The sequence below is a fragment of the Scyliorhinus torazame genome, chromosome 2, assembly GCF_047496885.1.
Source record: "Scyliorhinus torazame isolate Kashiwa2021f chromosome 2, sScyTor2.1, whole genome shotgun sequence".
NCBI lineage: Eukaryota > Metazoa > Chordata > Chondrichthyes > Carcharhiniformes > Scyliorhinidae > Scyliorhinus > Scyliorhinus torazame.
Window position 1 is genome coordinate 89,440,166 of NC_092708.1, and position 15,897 is coordinate 89,456,062.

The 15,897-nt window shown below is 44.9% G+C and overlaps 1 protein-coding gene across 4 annotated transcripts in view; it reads right to left on the bottom strand.

The window, feature by feature from the left end:
- The window catches only part of galnt3 (UDP-N-acetyl-alpha-D-galactosamine:polypeptide N-acetylgalactosaminyltransferase 3 (GalNAc-T3)), a 200,529-nt gene that overhangs the window by 91,946 nt on the left and 92,686 nt on the right, over positions 1 to 15,897 (bottom strand). For 3 of the 4 annotated variants that reach the window (XM_072473890.1, XM_072473883.1, XM_072473875.1), the window contains exons 2-3: positions 1,752 to 2,360; positions 49 to 221 (exon numbers count right to left, since the gene is read on the bottom strand). In XM_072473890.1, coding sequence (XP_072329991.1) covers positions 49 to 221; positions 1,752 to 2,248 — 670 coding nt within the window. In that variant the 5' untranslated portion in view covers positions 2,249 to 2,360. The remainder of the gene's footprint in view (positions 1 to 48; positions 222 to 1,751; positions 2,361 to 15,897) is intronic. The other variant, XM_072473896.1, reaches the window with a different exon arrangement.

Sequence of the window (15,897 nt, forward strand, 5' to 3'; positions counted from 1 at the left end):
ATTAATAACTCATATGAAAGAAAATTCTTGATGGTAGTTTGTACTTACCATCTGTACTTGCGTCATCCACCATAATTATCTCTTTTAAAAATATAGCGGGCGAAGTATGCATTACACTGAAAACAGTTCTGAGTAGTGTAGACCAAGCTTCATTGTGAAACACTATAATCACACTAGTAGTAGGTAGGGGAGGACATCGCTTAAATTTCTGTTCAATACATCTAGACAGAAAACATTTCATAAGGATTTTGAAGATAAAAATGTTATTTTTGACTACATATTTATTAGTTAGAGTCTTTATCTAATTTACTCTTTCTTAAATATCTAGCACAGCTACAGGAAAAGATCAAACTCTTGCATTCAATGTTTAGTGTATCTGGTTCTGAAGCAAACTCTACATATGTTGCTCAACAGTGGCTCATTTACTTGTTAATTTCTCATTGGAAGCCTTCAGAATAGCAGGTAAGCAATTCAGGATAGGTTCCAATTAAATTAAATTGTCATTATTCTATACAACTATTAGAAATAAACAAGTTTACTGATATTTGTGAAGCTCAGTGTAAAACCAATTGTGCACTACCTACTTTTACGACCAGAACAAATTATTCTGCAGCCAAACTTCTCTTTCTCTCTAATATAAAAAAACACTATGAATCAGCTACAATTCAGTACTGGATAGCTTTATATTTATTCTAAAGACAATGTTAGGACTTTTATACTAATGAAAATAATATTTATTCAGGAGTACATTATTTTTGGATGTTTTAAGAAAATATAACACCTTATTGAATTTATATATGCAAACTTTCAAGTCTAAATATGCTGTTACTGTACAATAACAATGCCATAAGAAAGGTCCTTATAGTTCATAATTTGTCTACATTCATAGCAGGGATAAAATATAACATTTTGCTGAAATGGACAAATTTTTATTTAAAAAGTGCATTAAAATTTTACGCAAATTATAATGCTTCATTATTGCAATGTGTAAATAAATTACTTTTGTTTAATGGTTTACATTAGAAATCCAACTCAACAATAAAATGTTTCTTTGAACTGAGTTGCTAAGAAATCTTTATAAATAGCATTAAATGGGTCACTCAATCAAATGACATACACTATTTCTGAACTTCTACAGATCTTTAATAGACAATCAAATTACATTAAAGGGATATACACGATTGCATTTAACTGCAGTCATCAGTCCAAGACTAGTTGTGGTAGTTCAGCTTGTACTCAGCCAGAAACCAGTTATGGCTCCGATCAGCTGGAACTTTATGGGAAAGTTCTTCATATCTCTGGACACATGCATGGTCAGAGTGGCCTTCCAAAGATAGGAATGTAAACATATGGAAAACAAGGTATTTTAACCATTTAAATTATGATATCAAAGTTTTCAGCCCAATCTAAGTCTGCACTGGATTTACACTTCATGCAGTGTGAACCAAAGTGCTGGAACATTACCCTTCCCGGAGAACTTTAGCCCATATCACTGGAATTAGGTTGGGTTCTGCCTCCTGATTTACACTGCAAAATCCATGTTAAACTGGCAATGATGCTAAAACTGCAATATCATTCCCTAAAAGCATTGATGCACATGCTCATCTTACAAATTAAAATATTTAAATTGCTTTTAAATGTGAATACTACCATCAAATTCAAATTGAAATGTCTTATCATTAAATATAAAGAAGTAAACCATAATTCAAAAGTAATGGATTACTTGAAATCTGGTGCAAATATAAACATACTCAGGTGGTCGTGTATCAGGTCCAAGGCTTCTGTGTAAAGAAATTCGATCACTTGCAAAAGCATTGAAGCAGTGTTTCTCATTTCCTTGATCTTTTTCCTTCTTTTCCTCTGGGGAGAGATTATCAGTATGAAACGGCTTCCCTGAAGCTCCAGGGGCATTTGGATTCTCAGGTGGCCGCTCCATGGAGGGTTTGAGTTCTACTGCTGTGTAATATCCTGGCAAACAGGGTTTTCTGACATCCGTGGAGTCTTGCTGTCTGATAGGTGCTCTTATCTGCATTTTTGGAATCGAGTCTCTTAGATTGTTCACTGCTCCCATCATCATGTACAACACTTTGTCCTTCTTTACTGCCATTTCTTTCAGCCATGGCTCTTGTGTAGTAGTCCCAACTACTTCCCTATGCATCAGAAATACAAACGTGATAAACACAAGAGCTACAAGCACAAGTTTCCAGGGCAAATAACGTCTTCTTAAGAGCCGTCTAATTGCAGGCATGCTTAGTCTTAAAAATCCACTCGGAAATGTTGTTGTAAAGTTTACAAGAACATCCGGCTCCCCGCAGCAAAGAGGTTCGCACAAATTTTCATGAGGTAGTAAAATCTTAAATCTGAAAAGTAAAAGTGTCAATAAATATCATGCAAGCCTTAGGCACTCTTTTCAGACCCAATTCAGACATTTTTTTTGAGATAGAAATGAAAGCTATGACTGCTAGAAATTTGTTTGAAAACCAAAAGAAATTTGTTTGAATAACAAAAGAAATTTGTTTGAAAAACAAAAGAAATTTGTTTGAAAAACAAAAGTTCAAAATACATAACCAATCCATTTCTATTTGTAAAGAGGCAGTCACAGAGACAGAGAAAGTAACCTTATTTAAGAATGTTCCTTACTCCATACAACAAAAACAACACTTCTATCTCATGTAATGTAACAACATTTTTCATTTCTAAAGTTTACAAAATAAAAATTGATTTGTTTTAATCATAATTTCTGAGTTATGCCTCTATAAAGTCATAAAATTTAACACACTTTGGCTCTGCCCGCTAATTTCAATGGCATTTTGTGTGAGTCACACATCCTGTATGCAGCTAAGTGAATGAACTGCATCCTGTAAAATTATTTGCATAAAGGTCGCAGTTTCAAACTGCTGGAAGGATTTTGTGCCTTAGAGTAATGCATCGTGAACCCATAATTAGCATTCTGTTAACACAACAGCGAAATGGAGTAAACTTCTTAAGAGTGGAGCAAAATTCCTCTAAAAGTCATCTTATTTTGGAGTCAGGACAACTGATTTGCACTATATTGGTTATTATGACATGGTGGATGTTGAAAGGATATTTCCTCTTGTGGAGAATCTAGAACTAGGGGTCACTGTTTAAAAATAAGGGATAGCTCATTAAAGACAGCGATGAGGATTTTTTTCCTCAGGTGATTAAGCACCTAGAGAACTCCCCTCCTCAAAAGGCAAAGGAAGCAGAATCTTTGAATATTTTTAAGGCAGATCTAGATCGATTCTTGATTAACAAGGGGGTGAAAGGTTATTGTAGGCAGGCAGGAGTGTGGAGTTGAAGTTACAATCAGAACAGCCATGGCCTCATTGAACGGCAGAGCAGGCTCGAGGGACCGAATGGCCTACTCCTGCTTTTAATTTGTATGTTCGTATGGCTAGCACTGGGGAGAAGGCAGAACTGCTTCACATTAATGTAAAATTGGTACGATAAAGGTTCATCGTTCACCCTGTGATCTGCATTTTATGAGGCATCGTACTTTGGATAGTGTAAACCAAGATATCAAATCACCCTAGATAGACCTCATGCTACCAGCAATTTGCAGTGTCAACAGTTTTTGATTTTAAATTTAGAGTACCCAATTATATTTTCCAATTAAGGGGCAATTTTGCATGGCCAATCCACCTACCTTGCACATCTTTGGATTGTGGGGGTGAGACCCAAGCAGACACGCGGAGAATGTGCAAACTCCACACAGACAGTGACCCAGGGCCGGGATTCGAAACCTGGGTCCTCAACGCCGTAGGCAATGCTAACCACTGTGCTGCCCCTAGTGTCAACATTTTAAACCAACAGTAGGAAAGTCTAACTAATGGAAGTACTCCAGTAAATTCTGGGCCACTATTTTGTAAGCCCTATAATTTACAGCTAGAATTGGTCATTTATTTCATGGATATAATAAGCATGCCTGGCCAACCTAAGAATTGAGGCTGGGCAGGATATGGTCCTTCAAGTGGCTACTTAAGGGCCTTAATTGGAGCAAGGGTGGGTCTCGGACAAGTCTCTCCCCACCCCGCATGAAACTGCATCTGGGTTGGGGCAGGCAGGATGCCAGAGAGAATAAAATTCTGTCCACAGTGAACTTTGAAAAAGGAAACAAGGCAACTTAGAATTAGATCAGTTACAGAAAGAGAAGTGGTGGGGGGTTGAAAGAAAGTGGGGAGAGTCACCATTTGAAACTTGTGTCCCTCCAGAAACAATTTGATATCTGCAGGAATGTGACTCAAGTTTCAACTGCACCCTCTGCACTTCCAAGTTTGAGTAGCATGTCAGACCATAAATCACCCCATTAAGAGGGTCCAGAAGATGTCCAGTAACTGTATCATGTTGCTAACTTTTGGTTGGTTCAATTTGCTCGGTTTTATAACCTTTGCTCTAAAGTCGCCAGGTATCTTTATGATACCGCCATGAGGTTCAAGTTCAATCACTGATCAATAACTCAACACACCAATTAGTAAGATTCAAATCAAAACACATTTATTATACACAGTAACTCACTACTCATGCATAAAACTCTACTTTCTAGACTATCTCTATACTATAGTCCTATACTTAGCTTTGGACTGGCCCACCAGGTCAGGGGAACAAATGGCCTTTCATTCGGTCCCGAGTCTGCAGGATTCAAAAGCTGGTATGGACTTGTAGCTAGGAGCGCCTATCTCGTAGCGTGCGTTGACTGAAGACTTACTTGGTTGTTGTGGCAGCTAGGCAGTTCACTGTCAAGGGTTGGTTCGCTGCTGAGTGACCCTGCCAAGAAGACCAATTTGAACTTGGGGACTCTACTTTATAGTCCCCAGGGGCTTCCCCTCCCCTTTGGGTGGACCTCGTACCTGGTTCCAAGTGATTGGACCACGTTCCGATCACTTGGATCGATTTCTCTAATACTGGAGCTGTTCCCAATTGCTGGCGGTCCCCAAGTGTCCGTTGGCCTTCCTTTGTCTTGGCTCCTGCTGGCGGAGGAGTCTGGCTTGGCCTTATTCACCTTACATGTTTCAATTGTACCCGGGGATCGCTCATTAGTATGCAGATGGCTGCTGGTTTCGGTGCTGTCTGGGCTTCTGCAAAGTCTAATACACAAGACACTTTGCACCTGCTAGTTTTTGCCTGTGTTGGCTGAATTTCCCTGCAGCCTTTGTGGATCTCCATTTTAAGTCGGGAAGTGGCCAACCCAGGTGGCTACACTTCCTTCTTGTGATCCCTAACGCGAAGCGTGAAGGATCACATAACTGCATTGTCTTCATTTCCTGACCCAGCGAGCACTCTTCCATGGCCTCTGACCATAACTATGCAAGAAATTTTTAACTAACAATCTAAGTGGTGCTATGTCATAAAGGGGGCAGCACGGTAGCATTGTGGATAGCACAATTGCTTCACAGCTCCAGGGTCCCAGGTTCGATTCCGGCTTGGGTCACTGTCTGTGCGGAGTCTGCACATCCTCCCCGTGTGTGCGTGGGTTTCCTCCGGGTGCTCCGGTTTCCTCCCACAGTCCAAAGATGTGCAGGTTAGGTGGATTGGCCATGATAAATTGTCCTTAGTGTAGGGTGGGGTTACTGGATTATTGGGATGGCGTGGAGGTGTTGACCTTGGGTGGGGTGCTCTTTCCAAGAGCCGGTGCAGACTCGATGGCCCGAATGGCCTCCTTCTGCACTGTAAATTCTATGAAAATAAAGAAGCATGCATTACAAAATTTAAAAAATGATACCTTTAACTATCCTCAATAAACTACACTCACTCAAACATTCAATCATACTAACTTCCTAACAATACAAAAATAAAAGCAGCATTCACATTTTTCCTGGCTTGGCAGTCAAGCACAGGGTTGTACAATCTTTCCGTCGTAAATGAAACACATTTTTTTTTTTATTTACAAAAAGAACGCAAACGAATGTCCTTTATTATAGATCGAGGGGTTCGGAGTCCTGGTGATAACCGAACATTGGGGATCTTATCCTGTATACCGGGGTGCGAGCGCGGTAGGCTCTCCTTCGCCATTTCCTCATGAGGATAGTCTGCACGATGCTGCAGAATATCGCCAATGCTAATAGGGATTCGACTACAGGGATTCGACTGCGTAGGAAAGGGAGTACCATGTTATGAGTTTATCACACCATGATGGTGTGGTGTTGCCTGTTACTGGGCTCTGGGTGCTATGGGGAAGTGAATTATTAACGGCCGGGGGGGTTGGGGTCAGGGGGTTCACGTTCGCGTGCAACTGAAGGGATCCTGCCAAGATCCAGGTGAACATGAAGATTGTTTTCATCTTTCCGTCTTTGTCTTCTTCTTTGTCTTCCTCTGGAGGTTCTGGAATTTCAAGCATAGTTTCTGTTACTATATTTGGTTAATATCTCGTGCGTTAGTATGTCTGTCCGTTAGTGCCAATTTCCCTTTATAATTGGTCACTATCTGTGACTCCCTCATTTAAAAATATATATATTTTTTTTAAAAGACCGAATTTCAGGACAAGACACACTTTAAAATACTGAAACAGTGTGAGCCGTCTCGCAGGCTGTGCGATTTACCATCCAAATGTTTGAGGATGTAAATAGCATAGGGATGGCAATCCAAGGGTTGCCTGAAAACAAAACAAAACTTTTTGAACCAAGAGTGCCGAAATGAGCTGCGTATGGGCCGCAACGGGCAAGATTTGGATGGAATCCCCGGGTAGGACGGTGATCAATGCCGTATGTGCTCTACCCGAGCGTAGCTGACCAGAGGGGGGGGGTCCTCAGGCAGGGTGGAGACCAATGCCATTTCTCCATTGCCTGAGCAACCGACAAGAACGGGCAAAAATGTAGTCATCGTGGGGGGGTTGCCGTAAAGGTTCTACCGTTGAACCAGAAGAGCAGTTATGAACTGGGGTCCGGCAAGCTCTCAGCGGTTTCTGCTGATAAGCGTGCTGGCAAGTTTTCATAGGTTTCTGCCGACAAATATGGTGTGGGGCCGTGGAACTTCCGAGTGTACAAACAACACTTAACAATAACAAACAAACATTGAACAACATGCTGCAGGTTCCATCAGAAAGGACACCGTTTTTTTTTTCTCAAGCAGTTCCTTTTAAAACATCATCTGGACACCTCAGTTATCAGTTGCGAACAGGGTCGTAAAGGGGTTCTCGTTTTGGGAGTCAGACTCAAAGTCATCATCTTCTCCCGGATGCAATACTCTCGAATGTATAAGGGCTGATAGGGTTGCATGGTGCGATTTGGGGTCCATCTCGTCGTTCCGGACGAGCCTGTATGAATTGTCACGGTGCCAGAAAGTTGTATCTAATTCTGTGGGGATGGAGTCGTCATCGTAGGGCGGAGGTCTTTGGTGGGGTTTGTTGAGGAATGTGATCAGGAAGGGATCACTCGAATCGTGTTCAGATTCGCTGGGTGTGGGGCCTGTTGCATGGGGATAGTAAGGAGGCGTGCTGTGGCTATTGTCTGTGTCACACTCGCTGTCTCTGCTGCTGCTGTCTGTGGGCGTTCCGGGGCGGAGTCTAGAGTTCGGGGGTGGAGTAGAGGGCGAGTCCGTGGATGGGGTGGACGTGTTGGGGGAGGGTAGGGATACATTGGCTGTGGGCGGGGTGTGGTCTGCTGCGTCGAGAATGACGTGGTGTGCGTGGTTGGACTGTGGGCCATATGCCTTAAGCTGGTTAAAATGGAACCACACAGTCTTTCTGTTGGGGTACTTAATTTTATAGACGAAGGGGCTTACTTTGTCCGCAATGGAGTACGTACCCGAATACTTTGGTGACAGGAACGTGCTGGGGTTATAGATAGAGAGCATGACCTGCTGTCCTACCACAAACTCAGTTGCATGCACTGTCTTGTCGAAACAGGCCTTGCTCTGTTTCCTCCTTGTGCCTAACCTTACTGCGGCTTCTAGCTGAGCCGTTTTTACATGTTCAACTAACTGTTTGACTGCGTTCTCGTGTGTGAGGGCCGTCACTTGGGGGCTGGTCAAGTCCAATCCTAATAAAAATTCTGTGCATTTCATGGGACGTCCGGTCATGAGAGTGTGTGGGGTGTAACCTGTGGAGGTTGAGACAGTATTTCTCAAAAACATCAGCGCAAAAGGGAGGACTGAATCCCAAGTGGTGTTGTTTTGTTGGACCATTTTTCTGAGGGTGGCTTTTAGAGTCCGATTCATGCTCTCCTCGATATCACTCGACTGGAGGTGGAATGCGATGTGGAATTTTTGGGTAATGCCAAATATCGTGAGAACGTTCTTCATGACACGTCCCGTAAAATAGGAACCTTGGTCGGATTCAATGCTGCGGGGGAGTCCCCATCTTGTAAAGATGTGGTGGGTTAAGATCTTTGCGGTGGTCTTTGCCATGTTCGGTCTGGATGGGAATGCCTCTACCTATTTTGTAAATGTGTCTATGACAACTAAGACATACTTGTAACCATTCCTGCAAGGGGGCAATGGTCCTATAAAATCAATCTGGAGGTTAGTCCAGGGGCTGTTAACGGGGCGGGTGTGACTAAGCTGAGCCTTCTTTGCGTAACTGTCCGGATTGTTCTGGGCACAGATAAGGCAATTCTCAACGTAGTGTGTTACGTCTTCTTTTAAACTTGGCCACCAACAGAGCTGCCTGAGGTGGGCTGTAGTGGGATCAATTCCCTAATGCCCATGACTGTCATGGAATAAACAAATAAGCTGATTCCTGTCCTGTTCAGGAACCACATAAAGGGTGTCTTTTAACACCACACCGTTATGTGTGGTCAGTGCATTTTTAAACCTATCATAGGGTGCCGTACATTTTCCTTTTAAAATCTCCCTGAGATTGCTATCCTGCTTCTGGACCTGCACGAAATCCTCGATATTAGTCTGCGAGACCGGAACTGCATTCACTGGTGCGCTTTCGGGGGTGTCCAAAAATATCCATGCCTGGAACCTGCGTTTGCCAGTGCGTCGGCTTTTACATTTCCAGGGGGGGAGGAACGGTGGTGACTGCGAACTTTAACAATACCAAAGGTCCTGTCCTGTGCTTTCTCCAAAATGTGGCGGAGCAATGGGGCTGAAGGGAGGGGCTTTCCGTCTGCTGAAACAAATCCTCTTGCTTTCCACAGGGGTAGGAATTCTGTAAGGCTGTTGCAGACATAGACACTGTCCGAGTATATGTCTGCTGGGCTGGGGAAGAAATCTGGGTGATCTATAATATACGCAACGGCTGCTAGTTCTGCCGCCTGCGCGCCTAAGTGGCCTGGTAGCTTTAAGGAGATCTCTTCTAGGGCGCGTCCCTGCGCGTCCTCGACATATATGCCGCATTCTGTAATGCGCTTCCCTTCTAATACAGTGGAAGATCCATCCACATATATTCTTAAGGGTTCGCAATTGTCTGTGTGCTGGGGGATGAACTACGTATCTTTCTGGGGGGTGTTTTCACAATAAAGGGACCCATGTTGTGGTGCGGTGAAATGATTTCATATTCATGGGGGGTGCCTGGGTACTGAAGGTTATCGGCTAGGAAAGTGTGGGTCTTGGTCCTTTTAACAGTGATGTCCCGTCCGTGCAAAAGAAGGGACCATCTAGCTGCTCTAATTTGGCTAACTGTACCGTCCTTAAGTCGTCTGTCAAGTAAAAGTTGGGTGGGGGTGTGTTCCGTGAGGATTGTGATGGTGTTTAGTCCGATTATGTAGGAAATATACTGAACTGCCCAGAAAACTGCGAGCAGGTGCCTTTCACAGACTGAAAATCCCTGCTCCACAGGATCTAAAAGTCTGGAGGCATAAGCCACGGGTTTTAACTGTTCGTGCCGTTCCTGGAGGAGCACGGCCGAAAGGGTGCGGTCTGTGCTAGCTATCTCTATAGCATAGGGGGAAAGCGGGTCTTGAGGGGGAAAGCGGGTCTGGACTTTGTGGTGCAGGGGCTGCAATGAGGGCTCTTTTCAAAGCATCCGTGAGTTCAGAGAGGGGTGCTGCCTTGCTGGCGAAACCGTCAATATGGTTTCGGCAGTAGCCAACCAGTCCTAAAAACGACCGGAGGGCTGAAACATTCTGGGGAAGGGGCAATTTGGCAATCGAGTCAATTATTTTGTGCTCGATCTCGAGTTTACCGTGCGTGATAATCGTACCCAAATATATCACTTCGTTTTCCAAAATCTGATCCTTTTTTGGGTTTACTTTGCAGCCAATCTGTTGTAGGAGTTCCAGGAGTTCAGACAAAAGCTCGATGTGCTCTGCCTTGGTGTCTGTCTGCAGTAATAGGTCGTCCACATACTGGACCAGACATTCGGGGTGAGAAGATTTTGATAATCTATTTGCCAGCTGTCGGTGGAAAATGGAGGGGGAGTTGAGGAATCCTTGTGGAAGGCATGTCCACGTGTACTGCTGACTATTAAAAGTGAAGGCAAATTTGTATTGGCACGCTTTTGCCAATGGAATGGACCAGAATCCGTTACTGATGTCCAAAACCGTAAAGTATTGTGAGTTGAGTCCCTGTTTGAGCATGGTCTCGGGACTTGTGGCTACCATGGGGGCTGCTGCAGGGGTGACTTTGTTGAGTTCCCGGTAATCGATGGTCAGTCGCCATGATCCATCGGGCTTTCTCACTGGCCAAATCGGGGCATTATTAGTGGAGGCTACTGATCTGAGTATGCCCTGCTCTAATAAGCTGTCGATCACTTTTCAGATTTCTCCCTCTGCCTCTTGGGGAAATCTGTATTGCTTTTGGGGTCTAGGGTCAGGTCCTGTGATTTGAACGGAACCAGTCATCCGGCCACAGTCATGTTTGTGGGTCGCGCATTCTGCAGAGCTGCCCTAACCTGCTTGTCTGTGCTAATCGTGGTCAGGTCAAACCAAAATTCGCCGACTGCGCTAATCTGGTTTGTGTACTCACCTATTGTGAGCGTTGCGGGGGCTTTTGCGGATTTTGCCATTCTCCAAACACACTGGTTTACCGGATCAAATGAAAGGTGGTAGGAGTTTATAAAGTCAATTCCCAAAATGTGTTCTGCTGTGTGGGGTAGATAGACTAAAACTATGGGGTGCTTTGTCGTTATATTGCCAATCTGAATGGGTACAGGGGCTGTGATGTGTCCCTGCTATGAGTGGCCTGTGAAGCCGCTGAGGGTGATTGTGGCTGTAGTGGGCCACGTGTCTTTCTGAAACATGGTGGAGGAATTAATTGTGGTGCGGGACCCTCCTGTGTCCCAGCGAAATTCGATGGGCTGTCCCCGTATCTTTGCTGCAACTACTGGTCGGCCGGACCTATCCCAAAGGGTGTCGCAGACCCAAAGGGGGAGCCTGAATACTGTCAGTCAGTTCCATTCAGGTCTGCTTGATCTGAACGGGTGCTTACACTATGGACTGGCTTTGTCCTGTCCCTATTCAGAGCGCCTGTCTGCTGGGCTCTCTATGGCTTTTGTGGGGCATTGTATTCTCGTGCAAAGTGTCCTAATTGTCCACAGTTGTAACACTTCTGTGGTTTCTGTGGGGGCTGTTCCTTCCTTCGTTTACCTATGTGGGGTTCTGGTGCGTCTTAACTGTGTGGATATCTGCCTCTGCCTGCTGTTCGTCGGGTTTCTTAATTACGGATTTATTTTGGACAGATTGCTCCCAGGTGCGGGACAATCTTTTTAAAACCCATTTCTCATTGTGGGCTTCCTCTGAGGGGTCATAGTTGGTACAGGCTTTTTGTCCTGCCTCTGTGGCATGGGAGATAAGGGTGCGGGTCCATTTGGCCATACCGTCTTGGGACAAATGGGCGCGGTCTAAATTGCCGAAAACTGCTGTGAAATGGATCCACAGGCATCCAGCAAACGCTGTGGGGTGTTCTGTATTGTTCTGCCTGCACTTATTCAGGCCTTCTACTGGGTCACCTCTGTTGTAGCCGATCACGTCTAGAATCGCTGTGTGCATTTCTGCAAGGGTGCCTCCTCCTACATTCTGTGGGTCGGGAAGGACTGCTACGACCGAAGGGTCTAAACTCAAAACTGTGAGCTTCACATGCTCACGCTCGTCCAGGCCGTACATGGTCGCCTACTGCTTTACTCTGGCAAAGAAGTGGTGAGGGTCTGAGGTGGGGAGGAACGGTGTGATTTTCTCGCACGCGTCCCGTAATTGGGTCACGGTTAAGGGGGTCGTGTACAGGAATTCTGTGTCTCCTTCCGATGTGACTGTGCGGTGGGTGGTTACTGGGTTCATTGGTGCCTGAACTATCTGCGATGTGGGGGGTTGGGGCGCTTTTCTCTTCTGGGGCTTTCCTTGCGCACATGTTCCCTGAACATATCTATGCGCGGTCTCATTTAATTCTTCCCAATCCGGGCCGTCTTCTGCATCTAACTGGGATCCAAAGGTGCTCCGGAATCTATTCTGAACTGAAAGCAAAGACTGCAGTTCTGCAATCTGCATCCGGCACTTTGCGTGATCTAATGAGCTTTGTCTCTGCTCAGTGCTGGCAGCATGGAGTGCTCGTAATGCTGCTTTCAGGTCGCTACACTGCCTTTGCAATGCCTCTACCTGTTTCTCTGTTTCCTCTCTTACCAGGGCTGCACGTTGCGTGTCCTGATAGGCCTTTTCGTACTGTGTCTGGAAGCTGCTTAGGTGCGCCCGACAAGACTAGTGGGCCCTCTTGGCATCATCCACCTCTCCGACCTTTGCTGCGAACTTCCTTCTCAACTCTATGTTCTCTTTCTCAACCTCACTTACATCGACCTTGCTCATTCGATGTACTCCTTCTATCTCTTTACGGAGCATCCGAACGACCTCCTCTGTTCCTCGCAATTGTGCCAAACAGGACACGATTGCCATCGGCTTGCGAGCTTTTCCCAAGCTTTTCTTATGAATCTCTGACAGGTTCTCCCACCAAGTATGTCCTATACTCCCGGGTCCTGTTTTCTCATTCTCACAGAATTCACTTCAAAGGGGCCATCCTTTCCCTTTGAGATATTTCCTGATTTCTTCTTCCCAAACGGGACACTGTCCTACTCTACTGCTGGTCGCTGCGACCACGAATTCTTCAGGGTTCATGAGGCGTTGCATTGCCTGCATTGCCATCTTTCCTCTCTAAATACTCTCTTAAAATTTGGAATGAGGAGTATTAAGGCGGTGTTGTAATTACAGGTATGGCTTTCGCTATTTTCAGGAATACAAACTCCCGACAGTTTTTCACAACAAAATCTATCAGTTTTACCTTATAGCCCTGTTAGTTACGCATGCATTAACACACTTCCGAATTATGAGGATTGATCAGAACTGCTTGAACGCTTGTGGTTTTCTGTTCCCAATTGGATTTCTAATTCAAATTTTGGGTTCTCCCGGAGCAGTTAGGCCACTTCTAAAGTCGGGTCCCGTCAGATGTCGCCAGTAATATGTTGCTAACTTTTGGTTGGTTCAATTTGCTCTGTTTTATAACCTTTGCTCTAGAGTCACCAGGTATCTTTAGGATACTGCCACGAGGTTCAAGTACTGATCAATAACTCAACACACCAATTAGTAAGAATCAAATCAATACACATTTATTATACACAGTAACTCACTACTCATGCATAAAACTCTACTTTCTAGACTATCTCTATACTATAGGCCTATACTTAGCTTTGGACTGGCCCACCAGGTCAGGGGAACAAATGGCCTTTTGTTCGGTCCCGAGTCTGCAGGATTCAAAAGCTGGTATGGACTGGTAGCTAGGAGCGCCTATCTCGTAGCGTGCGTTGACTGGAGACTTACTTGGTTGTTGTGGCAGCTAGGCAGTTCACTGTCAAGGGTTGGTTCGCTGCTGAGTGACCCTGCCAAGAAGAACGATTTGAACTTGGGGACTCTATTTTATAGTCTCCAGGGGCTTCCCCTCCCCTTTGGGCAGACCTTGTACCTGGTTCCAAGTGATTGGACCACGATCCGATCACTTGGATCGATTTCTCCAATACTGGAGCTGTTCCCAATTGCTGGGCGGTCCCTAAGTGTCCGTTGGCCTTCCTTTGTCTTGGCTCCTGCTGGCGCCGAGGAGTCTGGCTTGGCCTTATTCACCTTACATGTTTCAATTGTACCTGGGGATCGCTCATTAGTATGCAGATGGCTGCTGGTTTCGGTGCTGTCTGGGCTTCTGCAAAGTCTAATACACAGGAAACTTTGCACCTGCTAGTTTTTGCCTGTGTTGGCTGAATTTCCCTGCAGCCTTTGTGGATCTCCATTTTAAGTCGGGAAGTGGCCAACCCAGGTGGTTACAATCAATTGTATGCAGTGAGCACAAATGCATAAAATTCCTGGACACTCATGGAGGAGATTGACAGTGAGCTTCCATCTTTCAGAGATTGAAGGTGAAGAGGTTGAAACTGTTGAGCAATTTGTGGCGATTCGCAAGTCATGCCATCTGTCTCCCTTGCCACAAATTGCAGTGTTTTCTTGCCGCAAATTGCAGTGTTTTTTAAAAATGCAATAATAATGGACAAAATTGGAAACTGACGGGATCATTACAGTGCCAGTCATAGACAACCACAACTCAAGCATCCAATCTTCAAAAATTCACAATACAATTAAAAATATATATTGCTTCCTTAATGTGTATCATTACATGTTGAGCCACATTTTGCTCCAATTTAACTGAACAGACCGAGCAGATTTTGTTACGCTTAATGCAGACACAATTCATTGTCAATAGCAAAAGATTGTATAATTTTCAACGTAGCTTAAATTCCAGTGATGAACATTGCAACGAATGTACATGGCAAAATAAATACATTTTTATAAATACGGAACTGAAGTTTGTGGTCTGTAGTAATAATCTACAAGACTGTTAACAGCAGTAATGCTGTCAGTCAGCCACATGTTAAATTTCTCATTCAATCCTCAATAATTAAATGTTTTTAGAGCAGAGACATAATCATTGAAGTCAAATCTGTTTAGATTTAAATAATGCACAAAAAGGATTAACAAGACCATTGGGCATTTTCAACCAAATTTGACACCAATCTCAAATTTTATATTTGAATTTTCTCCAGATGCAGATGGCACTGGCAAGTCAACACTTACTGTTCATCCTTGGTTGCTCCAAGAAGCCAGTGGGTGTTTCCCTTGAACCACTGATATCCACATGCTGTTCCTGCTCCCACAGTTGCACAAGGTAAGGAATTCCAGAACATTCTCATCCCTTCATCAGTGAAGGATCAATGTATTCCCAAATCAATTGGGTGCACAACGTGGAGGTGATTTTGCTGCTAAAGCATTACTGTTGTTGTCATTATTATTATTGATTATATAGGTTGCAGGAGAAGGGAAGTGGTATCAACAATAACAATGACGGAACTGTAGTGCATCCTATGGGCACACTGTCCCAGATATTGATCTGGATTCTCCGCAGCCCTGTGCCGAAATCGGGTTTGGCGAGAGGGGTGAAAATCAACTTTCACACCGAAATCCGGCCCCCGCCAGTCCAGCGATTCTCTGGGACCGAGAATTGGCGTGTGCGTGGAGTACTCTGCGCCGATTCTCTGGGACCGAGAATCGCCGTGTTCGTGGAGTACTCCGTGCGGCTGGGGGGTATTTGCCAGAGGCCTGCCCAGCGATCCTCCGCTCTCAACCAGCCGAGTTCCTGATGGTGTGGTCCGCGACTGCCCTGGTTGGGGGGGGGGGGGGGGGGGGGGGGGACAGATTTGGGCCGGTTGGATCTTCGAGAGCGCAGCCGATCTGGGGGGCTACATTTCAAAACTGCCTCCATGGTCCGAGTCCACCATGACGCTCGGCTTGGCAGCTGGAGGCCGTCGCCATGCACATGCATGGACTCCAGACCGGAAGTGCAGGGGCCCATATCCGTACCTAAAGCTCCATGAATCACTCCGGGTCCCTGCTAGCCACCTGGTGAGTGAATCAACTGTTCTTTTTTATTGGAAACGCTGGAGTGAAACACCAGCGTTTTTACACCGGCGTGGGGGCA